At 37.9% G+C, this 21,873-nt stretch overlaps 2 protein-coding genes across 29 annotated transcripts in view; one reads left to right on the top strand and one right to left on the bottom strand.

The window, feature by feature from the left end:
- TMTC3 (transmembrane O-mannosyltransferase targeting cadherins 3) overlaps positions 1-6,879 on the bottom strand; it is a 48,152-nt gene extending 41,273 nt beyond the window's left edge. The window contains exon 1 of one of the 2 annotated variants that reach the window (XM_012174052.3): positions 6,747-6,879. The gene's annotated coding sequence lies outside the window, so the exon portion shown is untranslated. Of the gene's footprint in view, positions 1-6,522; positions 6,727-6,746 lie in introns of those variants that run through there. The other variant, XM_004006241.4, reaches the window with a different exon arrangement.
- The window catches only part of CEP290 (centrosomal protein 290), a 92,246-nt gene continuing 77,195 nt past the window's right edge, over positions 6,823-21,873 (top strand). For 19 of the 27 annotated variants that reach the window (XM_060414008.1, XM_060413998.1, XM_060414011.1 and 16 more), the window contains exons 1-11: positions 7,021-7,195; positions 7,712-7,841; positions 7,986-8,063; positions 10,198-10,267; positions 10,558-10,604; positions 13,189-13,332; positions 18,578-18,631; positions 19,368-19,520; positions 19,901-20,083; positions 20,829-20,918; positions 21,652-21,774. In XM_060414008.1, the coding sequence (XP_060269991.1) occupies positions 7,740-7,841; positions 7,986-8,063; positions 10,198-10,267; positions 10,558-10,604; positions 13,189-13,332; positions 18,578-18,631; positions 19,368-19,520; positions 19,901-20,083; positions 20,829-20,918; positions 21,652-21,774 (1,044 nt within the window). In that variant the 5' untranslated portion in view covers positions 7,021-7,195; positions 7,712-7,739. Of the gene's footprint in view, positions 6,911-7,020; positions 7,196-7,711; positions 7,842-7,985; positions 8,064-10,197; positions 10,268-10,557; positions 10,605-13,188; positions 13,333-18,577; positions 18,632-19,367; positions 19,521-19,900; positions 20,084-20,828; positions 20,919-21,651; positions 21,775-21,873 lie in introns of those variants that run through there. The other 8 variants (XM_060414001.1, XM_060414007.1, XM_060414003.1 and 5 more) reach the window with 2 other exon arrangements.

The following is a 21,873-nucleotide window of genomic DNA, read 5'->3' as shown; positions in this document are numbered from 1 at the left end:
AAACTGTGAAAATTTCTTTAAGAGATGGGAATACCAGACCACCTGACCTGCCTCTTGAGAAATCTGTATGCAGGTCACGAAGCAACAGTCAGAACTGGACATGGACCAACAGACTGGTTCCAAATCAGGAAAGGAGTACATTACTGCTGTATATTGTTACCCTGCTTATTTAACTTATATGCAGAGTACATCATGAGAAACGCTGGGCTGGAAGAAGCACAAGCTGGAATCAAGATTGCCGGGAGAAATAACAATAAAACCAGATATCCAGTACTGTTGCCTGGCAAATCCCATGGACAGAGGAGCCTGCAAGGCTACAGTCCATTGGGTCACTAGGAGTCGGACACGACTGAGCGACTTCACTTACACTTTTCACTTGCATGCACTGGAGAAGGAAATGGCAACCCACTCCAGTGTTCTTGCCTGGAGAATCCCAAGGACGGGGGAGCCTGGTAGGCTGCTGTCTGTGGGGTTGCACAGAGTCAGACACGACTGAAGCGACTTAGCAGCAGTAGCAGATATGCAGATGATACCACACTTAGGGCAGAAACCGAAGAACTAAAGAGCCTCTTGATGAAAGTGAAAGAGGAGAGTGAAAAAGTCAGCTTATAACTCAACGTACAGAAAACTAAGATCATGGCATCTGGTCCCATCACTTCATGGCGAACAGATGGGTAAACAATGGAAATTTTATTTTAATAAAGTCTGATTTCCCAAGTAGGAAAGCAGAATAAAAATACTGTAAAACACTCAAGATCTCAAAAATGTACCTCCAACAATTCTCCTCTCAGGAAACTAATAGAAGACTTATTCCAATAACATGAGGAAGTAAGAAACACAAAGACAGGGAAATCAGGAGATAGGAAATCAAGCACAAGAGAGTGACAAAGGAAATACCCAAACTACAGCCATTCAACCAGTAATACCCAGGCAACAATAGAATCGGTCAGCAGGCTATTGAATGACAGTCTCAAGAAATAATTTACAGAACACTTGATGAGTTTAAACACAGAGTGAAGAATGATTTTACTTTAATATCATGTGTGTCTCTAATTCAGAACAAAACAACTCAAGACATTCACCATCAGGTAGTGAAAATCAAGTCTTGTGTATGGGTCAGAAACCTCTCAGGTCACCTCCCTTTCCATAATATTAAATTATTGACCATGCAATTTCTGGATTTAAGACTTTTAGTTGAAAAGTATAAGAATTTATAGCCAAGTTTACAAATATTGAAATTTTTATAAGACCAAGGGAGTTGTCATAGTTTTAAGCATAGTTTTCTGGCTTTATAGAAGTTGTTTAAATTTTAAGAAAGTTTTGCTTGTTAGGTCAGGCATCTGAAGTCCTTGAATAAAAATGAAAACACTAAAATTACAAATGCAGCTTTAAATTAGGTAAATCAAGCTTTAAATGTAGCTTAGAGCACTTAGTCCTTTCTACCTCTTGTGCTCATATTCTTCAATAGGTTAACCTGAACTTTAAATGGTACTGTCAGGAAAGCCAGATGGTAGGTCCCAAAGCACATGCACTTTTCAAGTTCTTGCATATTGCATTTTTTTTTTTTTTTTTTACTATCAATCAAGCAAGGTAAACCCAGAAACAATGTGGGAGAGGTTATAAAGGGTCAAGACAATAGAATTTTTGAAGATTCTCCAAGGAAGCATATTATGAGACAAAGGGAGGAGAGCTATTTCTCATATATGTCCTGAGTTCAGTTCTGGAGTCATCTTGGGTTTTGTATAAACGAGCCATCTGCAAGGAAAGAGGTTAGGGCAAAGTGGGAGGGCTACATAAGGACATAGAGAGAGGGCAGCAAGATTCACTTTACTGTAACAATGTAACACATCCCTGTTGCATGTTAGTTGTAGGAGTGCTATAGACTGGATGTGTGTCTCCCCCACCCACAAATTCATGTTAAATCCTAATGCCCGATGTTATTTGGAGGAGGGGGCCTTGGGAAGGTGGCCAGGTTATGAAGGTGGAGCTTCGTATTATTATAAGGGCATTAATCCTACAAATGGATTTGAGAGATCCAGTGCCCCTTCTGCCATGTGAGGACACTGTGAAAAGATGCCTGCTATCAACCAGATCCTCACTAGATACTGAATCTGCTATGCCTTGATTCTGCACTTCTCAGTCTTCAGAATTGTGAGAAATTCCTATTGCTTATAAACCGCCAAATCTACGGTATTCTGTTGGCAGCACAAACAGACCAAAAGGAACTTCAGTTCTTTTCCTAGGCACAAAAGCATACTCACACAGATACACAGTGTGAGTGGATGGAAAGACTGATTGGCTTACCAAATGCGGTGTCACTATATCCAAAGAATACAAACGCAACTGACCCCTCATAAGCACAGTATGAACATAGAAGACAATGTAATTCCTTCAAAATTGTACTGAGTGCTCACTCTTCCATACCCCAACAACACAATCATGGAAAAAAGAAATCTATAGGACTATTTTATGACATATTTATATTATGTGAAATCTGGGAGTATTTAGCCTGGAGAGGAACATCTTCTCAGCTCAGTAATTTCATGATTATATCTTCTTCAAAAGTAAACCTTTGGCTTGCATGGTCTGTATTCACACTGACTCCTACTAATCTTTCCAGTCTCTTCATGTTGAGAGAAGACAAGTGTTTGCTTGCTGCACACTGAGTCCTCTCCATGAATGCAAGGCAAAACAAAACATTTTCTGTACACAGTAGAGACTAAATTTTTCAACACCATGCTTTACGTTAGAAACTGGAACAGTAAGTTACTATTCCTTTTCTTGATAAGGCAGCATAAAAGGGATGGAAATTACATCTAGAATGTAGGTTGGCTGGTACAAGAACATAAGTAGCAATTATAAAAGGCAAGTCTTTCTTGTGAAGTGATTCTGGGAAGATAAAACTGCTCATAAAACCAAAGAGATGAAACAAGGCAGATTTAGGCAAGTGCTCCTATAGTAAAGCCATTTATTAAACTGTCAGATAATTTCCTTCTCTTGGTGAAAATTGAGTGATTTAGAAAACTATAAGGAAAAAAATAGTGGGTTTTAGGGATTTTCCTCAAAATTATACATAGGGAGTGACTGAACTAGAACCTGAGTTAAATTTCTTTGTCCACAGTTAGGTACAAACATACTACAGTGCCTAGACCTTAGTTAACTCATTTCCTACTGCATCCCCAGTGTCTAGCAGAGTGAATAAGCCCTAAAATACTGTTAGAATGAGTAAAGTGTATTAAAAAGTAGAGACATCACTTTGCCTAGAAAGGTCCGAAGAGTCAAAGCTATGATCTTTCCAGTAGTCATGTAGAGATGTGAGAGCTGGACCATAAAGAAGGCTGAGGATCGAAGATTTGATGCTTTCTAACTGTGGTGCTGAAGAAGACTCTTTGAGAGTCCCTTCGAGAGCAAGAAGATCAAATCAGTCAATCCTAAAGGAAACCAACCCTGATTATTCATGGCAAGATTGATGCTAAAGGTGAAGCTCCAATACTTTGGCCACCTGATATGAAGAGCTGACTTGCTGGAAAAGACCCTGATGCTGGGAAAGACGGAGGGTGGGAGGAGAAGGAAGTGACAGATAGGATGGTTGGATGGCATCATCAACTCAATGGACATGAGTTTGAGTAAACTCTGGGAAATAGTGAAGGACAGAGAAGCCAGGCATGCTGTAGTTCATGGGGTCACAAAGAGTCAGACATGACTTAAGAGACTGAAAAACAATAACAAAGTTATAAAATTAAAGTGAGATTTTGCATTTAATCAGTACTGCAATTGAGATGTGGGTTGCAACTTTAGTTTCATTAATTATTACAAAATCACTTAGGTTCTCTGAACCTGTACTCATTCAGTTTTGAAAAATGAGAATAAAACTTACTATTAGGCCAGGTACCTTAAATGTGAATAAGAAAGTGAGGAAAGGTAAAGGCAGAAAAGACTAAAACAGACAGAACAAAAATAATAAATAGAAAATAACAGTCATAATGAATGAAAAAACAAGAACAAAAATAAGGTGCTGCAGCAAAAATAACAGATTACTACTATAAAAGCAAGTATATAGTTTTAAGCACAGTAAATGACATACATGCTCCAGAAACTCTAGCTTTCCTCTCTGCCTCCCCCTGCTAAATTATGAATTGAAAACACTGAACATGAAGAATATTTAATTCAAATTCTTGAGTAAACAAAGTTATGTAATCAGAATACATATTTTAATATAGACAGCAAGACAGAGGAATAAGCATTGTATTCAATACAATACAATACAATACAAGTATTGGTCTCCAGCATGCAAGAGAAAGCCATGTATCAGTTACAAACATATCCTTTAACCAGAAAGATTTGTGTGCAATCATACTATTCAAGTCTGAGCAGAGTTCTTAAACTCTCCAAGCCTTGGTTTCTTAACTTAGTTGGAAAATGAGAACAATATAAGCAACTATTTCACTGAGTTATTATGAAGATTAAATGAAATAATGAATAAGCTATGGTAATTAAAACAGTTTGCAACTAGCATAAAAACAAAGACACAGATTAATAGAACAGACTCAGGAGGCCAGAAATAAACAAAAGAATCAAGAATATACAATGGGGAAGGAATAGTCTCTTTAATAAATGGTTTTGAGAAAATAGAACCACAAGCAAAAGAACGAAACTAACCCGTTTTACTTGACTCACAAAAATCAACTCAAAATGGATTAAAGAATTCAACATACAACCGACAACCGTAATCCTTCCAGTAGAAATAGGGGATAAGCTCCTTGACATTTGTCCTGGAAATGACTTTTTGGATTTGGAACCAAAGCACAACAAAAACAAAACAAAAACAAATAAATGGTCCTATGTCAAATTAAAACATTTTCAGATAACAAAGGAAATCCATGGAATGGGGGAATATATTTGCAAAAATAGATATGTAAACAGGTTAATATTCAAAATAAAAACTCATACAACTCAATCACAAAAAACCAAAACCTGATTCAAAAATGGCACAGGAACTTCTTCCAAAGACATATAATGGCCAACAGGTATATGAAAAAGTGCTCCTAATCACGCAAAGTCAGGGAAATGCAAATCAAAACTACAATCAGAGTTATCAATTACTTCACACCTGGTAAGAATGAGTATCATCAAAAAGACAAGAGATAAGTATTGGTGGCAAAAATGTAGAGAAAAGGGAACACTTGTGTATGGCTGGTGGGAGTGCGAACAGATGAAACCATCATAGAAAACAATGATACAGGTTTCTCAAAAACTTAAAAACAGAACTACCATACTATCCAGCAGTTCCACTTCTGGGTATATATTTGAAGAAAACTAAATCACTCTTTTGAAGAGATATTCATTCAGCGTTACTTATAATAGCCAACCCATGGAAACAACCTAAGCATAAATGCATGGATGAAAGGATAAAGAACATGTATGAATAGAATGGACACACAAGGCAATATGACTCAGACACACAAAGAAATCTTTCCATTTATGACCTCATGACAACATGGATGGAACATGATGGCATTATGCTAAGTGAAACGTCAGAGAGAGAAAGAAAAACAACTGTGATCTCCTTTATATGTGGACTCTAAAAAAAGCAAACTGACAGAAACAAAGAACAGATTTGTCAACAGGTACAAACTTTCATTTATAAGATAATTTATGGGGACATACGGCATAGTCAAAAAAGGGTTAATGAACAGTGTTTGGTATACCATCTTCCAGTCAAGGACCAGACAAAATGATCACTATTCTACAAAGCCGATGAATGTCTCTAAGTGGATCACAAAATTATGTTATTTTCTACTGAACGGTTTGGAAAGAAATTTTCAAAAGTAAACTTCGGTATCAATTATAGTTAGCAAATGAAAGAAAGTGCTTCAAATTTTAAAAAGATGGATGCACTGGTCCAAACAGTTGAAAATATATTTAGCTTTCAAGTCTACAGCTTAAGAAAGTTTTCCTAGCGGTGTATCACATTCCAGAATAGTTGAGAGCAGCCCGATGGGCAAAACTTGCACAAAGAAAAGCTGCAAGCGTTTAAGGCAGTTGTCAGGGAAAACCACCCTTGGTCACCAAGCAAGTGACAGCACCAGGGCTGGTGAGTACAGAGCAGCCTTCCCTTTCTATCTCCTAGCAGGGGCCTGGGCAAGTTCTAACCTCTCCTCTCTGGAACCTTCGCTCAATCTTCTAGTCCGTCAACCCGCGAAGATAATGGGGCTACAGGTAAGGCGGCCGAGGTCGGAGGATGCAGTGTCCTCTTCCCAAATTCTCACTCGCCCCCTGCCAAGCTCGCGGCCCCCACTCCACTGTACGGAGACAGACTATGAAATCGAAGAAGCTAAGACTTCTGCCTTTTTACAGAGGGCACCACCCAGGGCGTCGCCAGCGAACGCCCAAGGAGAGGGCGGCGTCTTCCCACCTCTTCAGACTCTGGCCGGGCCCCTCGGCCCCAAAGGCAGGAGCTTCTCTCACCCGGGACCGCTCCCGTTACCTCCTCCCCGCCACTAACCAATAGCCCGACCTCACCTGGGAGCAGTTCCACCCGGGGTTGACTTAGAGAAACCTCGGGAAGAGCGGTCCGGCGAGCGACGCCACCGAAGGCACAGTCATGTTCGGCCTCTTTCAGGTCACCAGCGCAGACACGCCTCGGCCGCAGCGCCTCCCGCCTCCGTGCGGTCCCCCCGCACCGCGGTCCCCCCGCACCCCGGTACCGCCGCAGCCTCCCGCACTGCACGCCGGGAACGGCCTACCTCCACTTCTCAGAGACTTCATCGTCCAAAAGTCCCGGCCTCCCAGCAGAACTGCATTTTGGGATTTGGAGTCCTCACCTCACGCCTTCACTTCGTCCATAACACACAGTGCAGGGAACTCGCGCGGGAATCTGAACGTAAAGCATCATCCACGGTCGTGAAATGTAGGCATCGCTAGCATCCGGGCTCTTGTTGCGGCCTCGGCGGGGTGGGGAATGGTGTCGCCTAGCAGCCGCTGTCGCTATTACTCGCTCCGGACCAGTAGGCGGGATCCAGTGTCCGATAGGAAGGGCGCTGGAGAGCGGTCAGGTTTGGCGGCTGGGCCGGGCCGAGTGGGTACGGTAGCTGAGCGGCCGCCGCTGGTTGCCAGGTTTGGTGTAGGTAGGTGGATCCTGGTGAGCGCAAACCGAGTCTCTTCCCACACAGGTTCTTTAACCTTCGGGGCCCAGGTAAGACAACAGCTCAGTTTCCCCGTTCCTTAGCCTCCTGTCCGCAATCGGTTTGCTTGCCTTTCGCTGCAGCCCTGATTTCCCAGGCCCAACTGCACTCGTTTCAGTCGTATATTTCCTCACTTTTTTTTTTTTTCTTAAATCCTAGTTTTTGTTTCTCCGAATCGGGGCTCAACTTCAGCCTTTCAAGCACCCCCGCACTTGGCACCATTAGGTGTTCGAGGTGGTAAGGGGTCGTGGAGGAGCGGGACTCAGAATCTTAGTTCTGACTTATAGTTTAAGCATGGAAGCCTTCGTAATTATTTGACCTATAAAATATCTGATGATTTTTTGCAACTGCTGTACTTTTCATTCAGGCTATTTAATCGACGTATCTGTTACACAATTGAGAAGCAATAACTTTTTGCAAACTCCGTAGAGAGTTGTAACAATGTGATCTGTAACAACTTTAAATTACTGTAAAGACAGTAATGCTACTTACCTTGTAAATGCTAATACCCACTTGTTTTATTACAGAAGGTAAAGCACATTGAAAGAATTCAAGATGCCACCTAATATAAACTGGAAAGAAATAAGAAAGGTTGACCCAGATGAGCTGCCTCGTCAAGAAGAATTGGCAGATAATTTATTAATTTCCTTATCCAAGGTACTTAATTGATAAAGCATAGATACATATATACAACTATGATTAAATTGTCCTTGAAATCACTGAATGGTAACAACTGAAAGAATTATTATATTTTGTTTAAGGATTATAAAATATGAAATTGTTGCTTTTCTCTTTACTTAGGTGGAAGTAAATGAGCTAAAAAGTGAAAGTCAAGAAAATATGATACACCTTTTTAGAATTACTCAATCATTAATGAAGGTTTGTATGCAGTACTTTACTAGTAGCTTTGACTATTAGAGAAAGCTTAAGAATCTCTGCTTAGATAAGTTAATCTCTAAAGCACTTTGTAAAATCTAAATGACAGCTAAAGTTCCTAAAAGAATGTGTAGGGGAAGCAGAACAGTTGTGTTTTAAAAAGCATAGGGATGTCTTACATTAGTGAGTGAAAGTTGCTCAGTTGTGTCTGACTCTTTGTGACCCCATGGACTATATAGTCTATGGAATTCTCCAGGCCAGAATACTAGAATGAGTAGCCTTTCCCTTCTCCAGGGAATCTTCCCAACCCAGGGATTGAACCCAGGTCTCCCTCATGGTAGGCAGTTCTTTACCAGCTGAGCCACAAGGGAAGCCCAAGAATACTGGAGTGGGTAGCCTATCCCTTTTCCAGCGGATCTTCCCAACCCAGGAGTCGAACCAGGGTTTCCTGCATTGCAGGCAGATTCTTTATCAACTTAGCTATCAGGGAAGCCTGTTTTATGTTAATTATGTTATAATTTGTTAGAGTAGCCAACCACTGCAGGGATTTGTTAGGAGAGGAAGAGATTTAGATGTGAGAATACCTTTTACATGCTGGGAGTAATTGGGGGCAGGAGGAGAATGGGACGACAGGAGATGAGATGGCTGGATGGCATCACCGACTCAATGGATATGAATTTGGGTAAACTCTGGGAGTTGGTGATGGACAGGGAGGCCTGGCATGCTGTGATTCATGGGGTTGCAAAGAGTTGGACACAACTGACCCACTGAACTGAAATGATATGTTTTAAGAGCTTTGCTGTGGCTCAGCAGGTAAAGAATCTGCCTGTAATGCAGAAGACCTGGGTTCAATCCCTGGGTTGGGAAGATCCCCTGGAAAAGGGAACAGCTACCCACTCCAGAATACTGGAGAATCCCGTGGGCTATATAGTCCATGGAGTCTCAAAGAGTCAGACACGACTGATCGATGATCACTCACTTTCATACCTTATAAAGGTCAAAGACTGTTGAGTAGTTTTAGGTAAGTGGAGGCAGTGGTAAAGTGTTAACGAGCTTCTAGCGCTGGTATGCATATGTACTAAGTCACTTTAGTCATGTCCGACTCTTTGTAACCCTGTGGACTGTAGTCTGCCAGGCTCCTTTTGTAATCCTATGGACTGTAGCCTGCCAGGCTCCTCTGTGCATGGGATTTTCCAGGCAAGAATACTGGAGTGGGTTGCCCTGATCTCCTCCAAAGGATCTTCCTGACTCGTATCTTTCACGCCTCCTACATTGGCAGGCAGGTTAGTGCCATCTGGGAAGCCCTCTAGAGCTGAAAGTGAAAAGTGAAGGTGAAAGTCACTCGGTCCTGTCTGAATCTTTGCAACCCCGTGGACTATACAGTTCATGGGATTCTCCAGGCCAGAATACTGGAGTGGGTCGCCTTTCCCTTCTCCAGGGAATCTTCCCAACCCAGGGATTGAACCCAGGTCTCCTGCATTGCAGGTGGATTCTTTACCAGCTGAGCCACAAGGGAAGCCCTCTAGAGCTGAAAGTTACCGTAAATAAAAACTGGGGATAGGAAATATGCATATTCTTTACATTTGAGGAGACAAGTGCAGAAAGTTTACAGCAGGTTGTAGAAGAAACAGATGTTGGATATGGTTTGGAATAAACTGTCCAGGGCCTTAAAGGTATATCTTACGCTCAACAGTTAGAAGCTGTTAAAGGTTTTTGAGCTATACAGTTGCCTTCAGAAGGTTAAATTAGTTATATTAAACAACACATTAAAGAGAATTGAAGCAGTTTAGACATAACATTATGTAAGAAGTTAGACATAAAATTATGGGCTAGAGTAATGAAAATTAAAATAGAAAAAAGAGATAGCTGAAAACATTACGAAGGGAAAGTTGCAAAGCTTGATTTCAGACTTGAAGGAAAAAGAGGAATCAAAGATGTTTCAAACTTCTAGGAATCTAGAAATTATAGCCTTAAGTAAGAAATTCACCTATTCATTCAGCAGATATTTGCAGAATGTCTCCTTGTGCCAGGCACTGCAGGCCCTAAGTAGTAGGACAGTAAATAAAACTAAATTCTTATTTTTAGTGCTTATATTCTGATGTAAAGGCATACTGAAATAACTTTTTTTAATGTTTAGATGAAAGCTCAAGAAGTAGAGCTAGCTTTGGAAGAAGTTGAAAAAGCTGGTGAAGAACAAGCAAAATTTGGTAAGTGCCTTGGAGAAAGGATTACTGTGGTGTTAAAGAGTGGCTTCCATTTATTCACTAAGCAATAGAGAATCAACTTTAATATAGAGTCTGTAAAATGTGTATAGTTATTTTGAAAGGTTTTTTTAGAACTCCTATTTCATGGAAAATGTATGAAATAGTTACTTTCTCTTGTGTTACCTTATTTTAAATATGATGTACTTTAAAAATTAATTTTATTATTTTATTGAAATTTATTTAAAAGTTTGTTTTGAGATCTAACCAATTCAAACATTTATCTTTTTTAATAGAAAATCAATTAAAAACTAAAGTAATGAAACTGGAAAATGAACTAGAGGTATGTTCTTTTGTATTCCTTAGGGTATAATTGTCATAAATATTATAATTTTCAATTATTATTTTCAGATTTTTTCATTATATTTGGCTGGAAAATCACTGAAATGATACTGTGTTTATTATTATTTGTTCAGTATATATTTTACATGCCTATTTATGTACCTTAAATTCTATTAAGGATTGTACGTCCAATTGTGAACAAAATAAAAATGTTGAGTAACCTCATGGAGCTTACAGTCTAGAGAAATATACAGAGAGATTACTATTACTGAGGTGTAGTGAGGCATGTTGGAATTTGAGGAAATTTGAGTGACAGAAAGATATAGGAGAAGAGAAGCTTTTTGAAAAAGCCAAGAGCCAAAATGTGAACATAAATGAATACATTGAAATTATGGAGATTATTGGAAAGAATGTGATACAAATGGATTAGTCTTTATAAGGAGGAAGGACCCTTTTTCCTTTGTACTTGGAAGGAAGGAAGAATGGATGTTTACAGAAGCTTTTCATGTTGGTAGGTTTAATGCCTGGAATTTGAGAGGATGAAGAGGTCATCTGCTAAGAGTGGGAGATGTGTAGTCAAACTTTAAGGAAGTTGGATAAAACCTAAAATATATGGAGAATGAACTGGAGATTTTAGGATCTGGAATGTTCAGATCTTGGTTCTTTCACATATTATCTCTATGGATTCAGATGGTTTTATTTTTTATTCCTTATTGTATATCCAGCTTCTAGGGAATTACCAGTCATTCTCAATAAGTACTTGTTAATTGAATTATGAGAGCTTCCCCAATGGCTCAGTGGGTAAGGAATCTGCCTGCAATGCAGGAGATGTAGGAGATGCGGGTTTGATCCTCAGTTCGTGGTATTTTCCCGGCCAGAAAAAGTGGGCTACAGCCCACTCTGGTATTCTTGCCAGGAAAATCCCATGAACTGAGGAGCCTGGTGGGCTATAGTCCAAAGGGTCACGAAGAGTCAGACGCAACTAAGCACAAGCACAAGTGAGTTAACGGAGTCGGATCAAGTCTGTGCTAGTGTTCAGCAGGGCAACTGCTACAGAATAGAAGAATAGGGCAGGTGGAGATATTGGTTGAAGTGGTGATTATAAAAAGCTAAATAGGCAAGGAAATCAAGATTGGGGTGTTAGGGAGAGATTAAGGAGAAGAGGAGTCAAGGCATTAAAGGGTCTTGTGAGGTAAAAGGGCAGATGTTTTGTGAATAATTGAAGAATGTTTCTGCTTGGACAAGGTCCTGGTGTGGGGATGGGAGTGTGAGACTATAATGCAGACAAGAAGAGAGTTTTAAAAAAGAAAGTCCAGAATGAGAGTTACATATGTGTAGCAATTGCTTGGGGACTTTTGATGGAAGACTGTGAGCCATGTGCCAAAATTTCTCAGTGAATTTTGTGAAGGAATGATGAGAAGTTGGTAGTTTGCTACTACCATGAATAGGTACTGATAAGAAAGCTGGCTATCGTGAGAATCAAAGCAGCAGGAGGAGTTTTTACAGGATGGCGGAGGAATGATAGCCTAGAAATTATAGTTTGGCGTAAATCAACACCTTTTCTTAACCCCTAGGTATATGAGATGTGAAAGAATAAGCATTTCCAATCTGAAAACGTTCCAAATGAAGTAGTGTACTAAAAGAGCCAAACTATAGCTAAAGCAAGGAGGTAGGAAGGATAAGTCGGTGGAAAGGCTGGGGAAATAAAATACTAGTTTATCTTGGAAGAAGATTTTCTTTGAGAGCATAATGGGAAGCTTTTTGAGGGAGGTAAAGAGTATGAAAAGTTTGGTTAGCATAGAAGAATAACAGAACTGAATGGCAGGGAGATGACTTAGAGACAGATTAGAGGACCAGAGGATTTTTGGTTTTCGACCATGACCCAAAGGAACTGGAATATGAAGCAAAATGTATTTAGTCTGCTGCAAGATTTTAAAGGTAATCTAAATCTGGATGTCTAATATGATAGCACTAGCCATGTGTGGCTGTTAGCATTTAAATTAATTACTGTGTTAATTAATTACAACTTAAGGATTAATTTCTTTAGCTACACTAGTTGCATTTCAAGTGCTCAGTAGAAACATGTATATAGTGGCAGTGCAGAGAACATTTCCATTATCCTAGAAAGTTCTCTTAGATAGCACTGGTGTAAATATGAGTCAGTGATATGAGGGGAAGGGCTGCTTAAAAGCTCCATGGGTCAGTGACTAGCGTGGAGGCTCAGGTGGATTCTGGTGTTGTTTCAGAGCTCTGATACTCAGGGAAAGCCTAAGTAGTTCATTGCATAGACCATTATATGCCTTTGTAGTTTACCCTGATGCCTGTGGCTCGGCTATAACAGGATCTGAGTGATTGACACTCAATTCTTTGTAGCTCTGGGTGGCTTAGGAAGAGCTTAAAGGGTTGTCTGTGAACTAAAGCCTAAATAAGCTCAATAAAAATGGTTCTTCAGCAGCTTGATTTTAAACACTTGGTGCTGATTATAATAAAATTTAAAAGTCGAAATAATTATTTGTTTGCTGTTGATTCATTTGAATCTCCAAATGTAATGGAATTAATTTATACTTTTGGTTTCTTGCTTTCAGATGGCACAGCACTCTGCAGGTGGACGTGACACTCGGTTTTTACGTGATGAAATTCGCCAACTTGAAAAGCAGTTGGAACAAAAAGATAGAGAATTGGAGGACATGGAAAAAGAGTTGGAGAAAGAAAAGAAAGTTAATGAACAAGTGAGGCACATTTTTCCGTTGACTCTTAACTGTTCAAGTTACCAAAAAACACTACCTGTTTATACTTTTTATCATTTTTAGTAATGATACCAAGTTTTATGTTTTATGTATTTGTAGAAATTGATCTATATGTATTTCTAAGGTTTTATATCATAGCTGTTGTTGTCATCATGTCTTTAAATGGATCAGGTATTTCTAGTGAATGAATATGACCTAGACATTAATTTTTTATATATGGAGGTATCTTTTTCTGCAGATGTTAAGAATTCTTTACATAAAGTTGATGGTTTGGCCTGGAATACTGATAGGAAAAAATTAGGCATTCAAAATCAACTGATTTTCTTATTGTCATAATTTGGGAAAAAAGAAATTTGTATTTGTGTTAGTGGTAGACTTGGAAATTAATCTTTAATGATATATTCAATAATCAAATTTTTTATTTTCAGGCATACCTCACTTTATGTAATATAGAGGTTCTTAAAGAGTGTTAATGTCACCATTTTGTAAATCAGTTCATATATTAAATCATAATGTGTCATCTTTTATACAAGCATAGTTTATTATTACCTCTTATGTTATACTTGTTACTTATAAAATAATTCAATGTTCACTTAAGTTTAGTTTGAGAAAAAAATTATATTTTTGCAGATAAATTTATATTTCCTTTTAGAAAATAGTATGTTTCCTTTTTATGCCTCCACTGTCACTGACTTAGTAAAAAATTTGGTGTATATATGTATTAGTTGTCCCATTCCTGATGCCCAGAAGCTTTTTGTGTCCTTTATAAGGTCAATGTGGTATCATGTGCTGATAATCTTATTTTGTCCATTGTTCTCTTGGAAATAGATTGTCATAAATCCAAGTATGACATTGATTATGAGGTAATGTTGATATTTAAAAAGAATTCATCATAGACTGATATATAAGGAAAAACATTCCGATTCTTTTTTTTTTTTGGCTGTGCCACGGGACGTGGGATTTTGGTTCCCCTACCAGGGGTCAAACACACGACCCCTGCATTGGAAGCATGCAGTCTTAACCTCTGGGTCTCCAGGGAAGTCCTGAATTCCCATTCTTGATGTATCTGTTTTATTAGGTAGTTCGGAAGTAATGTAAAAGTAAACTATTAATATCTGTATAGTTTTTGCAGTGAAAAAAAGTGTAGATTGATGCCACCTAAAGGTGACGAATGGTGGCTTAGTGGTAAACAATCCACCTGCCATCGCAGAACATGTGGGTTTGGAGGATCCTCAATATGTCAGCAAATTTGGAAAAGTCAGCAGTGGCCACAGAAAAAGGTCAGTTTCCATTCCAATCCCAAAGAAAGGCAATGCCAAAGAATGCTCAAACTACCGCACAGTTGTACTCATCTCGCACACTAATAAAGTAATGCTCAAAATTCTCCAAGCCAGGCTTCAGCAATAGGTGAACCGTGAACTTCCAGATGTTCAGGCTGGTTTAGAAAAGGCAGAGGAACCAGAGAACAAATTGTCACCATCCTCTGGATCATCAAAAGAGCAAGAGAGTTCCAGAAAAACATCTATTTCTGCTTTATTGACTGCCAAACCCTTTGACTGTGTGGATCACAATAAGCTGTGGAAAATTCTGAAAGAGATGGGAATACCAGACCACCTGACCTGTCTCTTGAGAAATCTGTACGCAGGTCAAAAAGCAACAGTTAGAACTGGACATGGAATAGCAGACTGGTTCCAAATAGGAAAAGGAGTATGTTAAGTCTGTCTGTTGTCACCCTGCTTACTTAACTTATATGCAGAATACATCATGAGAAACACTGGGCTGGAAGAAGCACAAGCTGGAATCAAGATTGCCAGGAGAAATATCAGTAACCTCAGATATGTGGATGATACCACCCTTATGGCAGAAACTTAAGAGGAACTAAAAAGCCTCTTGATGAACATGAAAGAGGAGAGTGAAAAAGTTGACTTAAAGCTCAATGTTCAGAAAACTAAGATCATGGCATCCGGTCCCATCACTTCATGACAAATAGATGGGGAAACAGTGGAAACAGTGTCAGACTTTATTTTTCTGGGCTCTAGAATCACTGCAGATAGTGATTGCAGCCATGAAATGAAAAGACGCTTACTCCTTGGAAGGAAAGTTATGACCAACTTAGACAGTGTATTAAACAACAGAGACATTACTTTGCCAACAAAGGTCCATCTAGTCAAGGCTATGGTTTTTCCAGTGGTCATGTATGGATGTGAGAGTTGGACTATAAGGAAAGCTAAGCACCAGAGAATTGATGCTTTTGAACTGTGGTGTTGGAGAAGAGTCTCGAGAGTCCCTTGGACAAGCAAGGAGATCCAACCAGTCCATCTTAAAGGAGATTAGTCCTGGGCATACATTGGAAGGACTGATGTTGAAGCTGAAACTCCAATACTTTGGCCACCTGATGCGAAGAGCTTACTCATTGGAAAAGACTCTGATGCTGGGAGGGATTGGGGCAGGAGGAGAAGGGGACGACAGAAGATGAGATGGTTTGATGGCATCACCAACTCAATGGACATGAGTTTGAGTAAACTCCAGGAGTTGGTGATGGACAGGGAGGCCTGGTGTGCTGCAGTCCATGGGGTTGCAAAGAGTTGGACAAGACTGAGCAACTGAACTGAACTCGAGAAGGAAATGGCAACCTATTCCAGTATTCTTGCCTAGAAAATCCCATGGACAGTGGACCGTGATGCACTACAGTCCGTGAGGTCACTGAAGAGTTGGACATGACTTAGTGACTAAATAACAACAACAAAAGTGAAGAATAAGCTCTTAGCGAATTATCTGTTTAGTTGACTAAGTGAAACTTAACTATAAATATCTTATCATGCAGGATCCTACTTATGCTGTACAGTAATAGAATTGCTTAGGGAGATTTCTGTGTGTGTCTTTTTCTAGGCTATTGTTCTTTGTCTAGCCTGTGTATTCATCAACTTCTCATCACTGATACCACTCACTGTTAGCTAATCAGAACTATCTTATTGATTCATATCCTAGACTACTATCTTTATTCTTAGACACACACACAGACAACTTGTTTAGTCGCTAAGTCGTGTCTGACTCTTTGCAACACCAAGGAATGCAGCATATCAGGCTTTTCTGTCCTTCACTATCTCTCAGAGTTTGCTCAAGCTCATGTCCATTGAGTGAATGATGCCATCCAATTATCTCAGCCTCTGTCACCCCCTTCTGTGCCCTCAACCTTTCACAGGATCAGGGTCTTTTCCAGTGAGTCAGCTCTTTGCATCAGTTGGCCAAAGTACTAGAGCTTCAGCATCAGTTTTTCTAATGAATATTCAGGGACAACTTGAATACATAGTTAATATACCTGTCCAGCCACTAGGTTCCTTGAAATAGAATATGGATATGAGTTGCTTTGGCAATTTGTTTTTGCCCTTCGCCAGTCATTCAGTTTTACTGAGTATTTATAGCATGCGAAATACTAAGGATACAGTGGGCATACTATTCTGTTTCTTAGCCATATTCGCTGTCAATTACAAAGATAATATAAGATAGTAGGATACTCTGGGGATATATTCAGATATAAGAATGCTGTGGGATACTATGGAAAGGTATACATAAGTCAGCTTTTTTTTTTTGAGTTTGAATTTTTTAAAAACAGGTTTTAAATTAATTTATTTTTGGCTACACTGGATCTTCATTACTGCGTGGGCTTTCTCTAGCTGCAGTGAGTATGGTCTACTCTTTAGTAGCATTCTGTGGGCCTCTCATTGCAGCGGCTTTTCTTGTTGTGGAACATGCATATTCCAAAAGGATATCTGTGGATAGGAAATCGTGAGAGACACTGGGTAGATGATAAGAGTTTGTGGGTCATAGATATTGAATCAATAGAAGAGATTGGAAGGCTGAATTCTGAGGCATAAAAATGTCTAATGGCATAGAAATGTCTAATGAAATAGAAAGAGTGCTTCAAGGAACAGCCCAAGAAAAGTATCAGGAGTATGATGTTTCAAAAACCAAGAAAAATGAGCATTAGTAGCGTAAACGGTTTTGCCTTTAATTTCTTGATGTGTTTTCTTGTTAAATTTCCCAGTTCAAAACAGGATAGGACTGTTTCTTAATTCCCAGATGATACTAATGATAATGGTAAACTTGTAAAATTTGTAAGCGTGCATCACTTCAGTTGTGTCCAACTCTTTGCGACCGTAGGGACTGTAGCCCTTCAGGCTCCTCTGTCCATGGGATTCTCCAGGCAAGAATACTGGAGTGGGTTGCCATGCTCTCCTTCAAAGGATCTTCCCAACCCAGGGATTGAACCCCTGTCTCCTATGGCTCCTGTACTGCAGGCAGGTTTTTCACTGCTGAGCCACCAGGGAAGCCCCCAAATTTGTATAGCACATTGTATTTTATTATGAACTTTCTTTAAACTTTTTATTTTGAAAACTTTACCTTCATGAAGATTTTAGGAAAAGCAGTAAACACTCGCATACTCTTCATATAGGCTCACCAGTTAACACCGTGTTACACACGCTTCATCTGTCAGTGTCTTTGCACACACAGACTTACTTCCCTCCCTCCCCCTCCTCCTCTTGCTTCCCTCTCTTCTCCTTTCTTTTTTGGTGAGCCATTAGAATTAATGTGAGATAGCGTGGTACTTCTTATTTAAATATTACAAATATTATGATATTTTATTCTTAAATATTTCAGTATATTTCCACTGAAAGGAGAGGTATTTTTCAATATAACTACTTATATAATTAGCATACTCAGGAAATGTAATATCAGTTCAGTGCTGTTTTCTAATAGATAGTCCATAATCAGATTTCCTCTGTTGACCCAGTGATATCTTTTTAGTATCCCCAGCCAAAATCCAAGCATCCATGGTTCTTTTTAAGCATTATGTTGTACTGCTTTGTATTTCTAAGTAATTTAATGCTCCCTGAGAGCGAAGTCTTTTAGCTCTGATGATAGAACTGCAAAATGGTAGAGACCTTGGATAGAAGTCTGCTCATTAATAGGTTTTAGGCTGAGGAATAAGAATAATGGTTTTGTTTTCTGTATCCCTTGGTTAGAGTTTTTTGTTTTTTAAACTCAACCTGCTTAATCCTTCCTATCCTTAGTTTTCAAAATTTTGGCTAACTGTTAATGTCTTGGGTCAACATGAAGTCCTCAGTAATTAAACATTCTCTGCTTTATTGACGAGAAACTGAAAACCTGACATTACATTGAATTACTGCTGAATTTTATCTTTTTTATTTGTTTTTTGCTATTTTAGTTGGCTCTTCGAAATGAGGAGGCAGAAAATGAAAACAGCAAATTAAGGAGAGAGGTTGGTAAAAAAAATTCAGTAGTTGTGGTTCAACAAAGATACTTCTTAAAAAAGCTTCCATAAATTAATTCTGTAACCAGAACTGGAATTGTCTAAGTAATTGATGTTTTTGAACTGTGATTTTTATGATGTGACTTTGTCTTAGGGAAATAGAAAATAAATAGAAAGATGAGGTCCTTAAGTACTGCATTCATTGGTTAGATCTCTGTGGGTAAATCTTACTTTCTTTTTTAAGCTGTTCTTTGCTAGTTTGCTAACTCAGTATGTGAGTGGATTTCTGCCTTATTTCCTCTTATTTTATCTGGCATTCTTTTAAAACTTTTGTTTCTTATGAAATCTTACAAATCTGTTAATTATTTGGTTCTTCTGAGCCAAATAATGTACATTGTTTCTAATGAATTTTATTTTTTAATATAATGAAAATTTTTTTTGCTTTGGTTGGTAATTAATATTCTTGCTTTCTTTGATTATCCAAAATAATATCTTATTCTCCTAAAATTTCTTTTTTTTCCTTTAATTTCTTATTATTATACTTAATTATATATTATCTTTCTCATTTCTAATTACCTTCTTCTTGTCCTTTTCTGGAGAACAAACGTCTAAAGAAAAAGGTGAGGCTTTAAGTGTTGTGAAACCTTGGGATTTTAAAGGTCTGTTTTGAGATTATTTAGAGGGTGAAATTTTGTTTCTTTGGATAGTTTTTTTAAATAGAATATTGTGTTTGATCTACCTTCAGAATGAACAGCTTCGTCAGGATATTATTGACTATCAAAAACAAATAGATTCACAAAAAGAAACACTTTTATCAAGAAGAGGAGAAGACAGTGACTACCGATCACAGTTGTCTAAAAAAAACTATGAACTTGTCCAATATCTGGATGAAATTCAGGTAAAATGAATGGAAGTCAGTTCAAAGCCATAATTTTTTATAAAACTTTCATTATAATGTAAATCTAGTATTTAGACCTACATTTAAATATATTTAGTATAAATCTGCAAATGTGTATTTGTAAAACATGAAATAAATTGCATCTTTGGAGTTCCAAATCTTGCAAATTAATTCTTGTTATATGTCTATCTTGTGCATTTCTTAAGAACTATGATTCTTAGTTACAGTTTTCTTAATACTTGATTTAGTTGGTAAATTTGATTTAGTTGATACTAAATATCTATAAAGTTCCATTTTCTCCAGCAAACACTTATGATTCCATTTAATTTTAATTTGTTTTATTACATTGTTTTTAACTATAATGCCTTTATCTTTCCTAGACTTTAACAGAAGCTAATGAGAAAATTGAACTTCAGAATCAAGAAATGAGAAAAAATTTAGAGGAGTCTGTCCAGGAAATGGAGAAGATGACTGATGAATATAATAGGATGAAAGCTGTTGTGCATCAGACAGATAGTATGATGGACCAGTTAAAAAAAGAAAATGATCATTACCGGCTTCAAGTAAGGATTCTTGTTAGATTAACTTATTTGGACAGACTTCATATTGCCTCATTACTGTTTATTTGAAATTGGAAAGTACTTTAACTTTCTAGGATATGAGATTTTGTCTTATGGTCTAATATACCATCTTACACTGTAATATGTTACCATGCTGATATATTTGCCTCTATATGGTTTTCTAGTTTCCTTGCACATACCTTATACTTCTTGCCATGTATGGGTGGTATCTGAATGAGTATATAGACAGCAGTCCTGCAAAGCTATTAATTTGGGGAATTTTCTACTAAAGACTCTTGGAGGTCCTGTGAACCATAAAGTTTAATTTTACACCTTAGAATAAATGTACTCTGCATGTCATAGAAACCAGTATATTGTTCACTACTTACACAGGATTAAACTTGTTAAAAAATAGAGTAATGCTTAAAAATATAATTCAGTCAGTTCAGTTCAGTCGCTCAGTTGTGTCCGACTCTTTGCGATCCCATGAATGCAGCACACTGGGCCTCCCTGTCCATCACCAACTCCTGGAGCAAAAAGTACTTTTTTACAACTGTAAAGATGCACAAACCATTTAATGTCACCCTAGCTACTGCTCCAAGAATGAATATGCCTTTAAGTATATATGTATATATGTGCATGTGTATGCTTATCACTGTGTATAATGCATGTATAAATGTTCAGTTATAATAGATATGTTTGTGTTATACTGTTTTACAACGTTTATGAAATAATTGTTGCCTTTTAGGTGCAGGAGCTTACAGATCTTCTGAAAACAAAAAATGAAGAAGATGATCCAATCATGGCAGCTGTCAATGCAAAAGTAGAAGAGTGGAAGGTGCTTTTTTTCAGTTGCTGTAATAGCTTTTAATTTTGGATTTCAATTTTTAGTCTTAATTTTCTTTAAAGGCTTTGTACTGGTTAGTGACATTTTTATTAGGCATTTCCAAAGGTGTATAAAATGTCTTAGCTAGAAAAGTCTTAAGAACTGTCATGTGTAGACCTCTAGAGTTGTTTTTAATCATTTAATTTTGGAGGAGAGACATTAGTAAATGTATTCTTCACTTTGTTTTTACTTAGTATCTTTTAAGTTTTAGTTTACATCAGTACATAAAGTATTGCTTTGTTCTTTTTAATGGCTGTATGACTGTAATTTTTCTTTGTAGATATGCCTCTTTCATTCATTCAGGATATTTATGCTTCTTCATGTCATTTTGATGTTTTCTTTTTAAAGATTAGTTGTATACACTTTGTAATTGCAGGGAAGTAGTTATATCTTCTTGTTTGAGGAATGGGTTTTGAAAACTTGACGTTGTTTAAATGAAAAGATTGAATTCCTTAAAAAGAAAAAAGCACAGTGTATATCTTTGAATCACTTCTTATTTGAACTTCAGGCTGTATGCACAAAAGGGACAATGGTATTCCAATTGTTGCTATTTTCTCACTTCCAAGATTTTTTTGCCTGTATTTTCTTGATCTGCTAATGGTATATATTGAATTATTGATCATAAATGAGAAATGGTTTATTAATTTTGCTGTTATGTAACAAGCCGTATTTTGTTTATTTCTAGTTAATTTTGTCTTCTAAAGATGATGAAATTATTGAGTATCAGCAAATGTTACATAGTCTGCGGGACAAACTGAAAAATGCCCAGCTTGATGCTGATAAAAGTAATGTTATGGCTCTACAACAGGTAAAACTTTCTCAAAATTTGATTTGTCATTGAGTTTTATTAAAGTTGGAAGTGAAACTCTAAACTATCTTTATCTCCTGTGCCTAAGCTAGTCACTGG

Source organism: Ovis aries, chromosome 3 (assembly GCF_016772045.2).
Source record: "Ovis aries strain OAR_USU_Benz2616 breed Rambouillet chromosome 3, ARS-UI_Ramb_v3.0, whole genome shotgun sequence".
In the NCBI taxonomy this organism is placed as follows: Eukaryota; Metazoa; Chordata; class Mammalia; order Artiodactyla; family Bovidae; genus Ovis; species Ovis aries.
The sequence above is the reverse complement of the archived record's forward strand: the minus strand, read 5'-3'. Positions and strand labels throughout refer to the sequence as shown.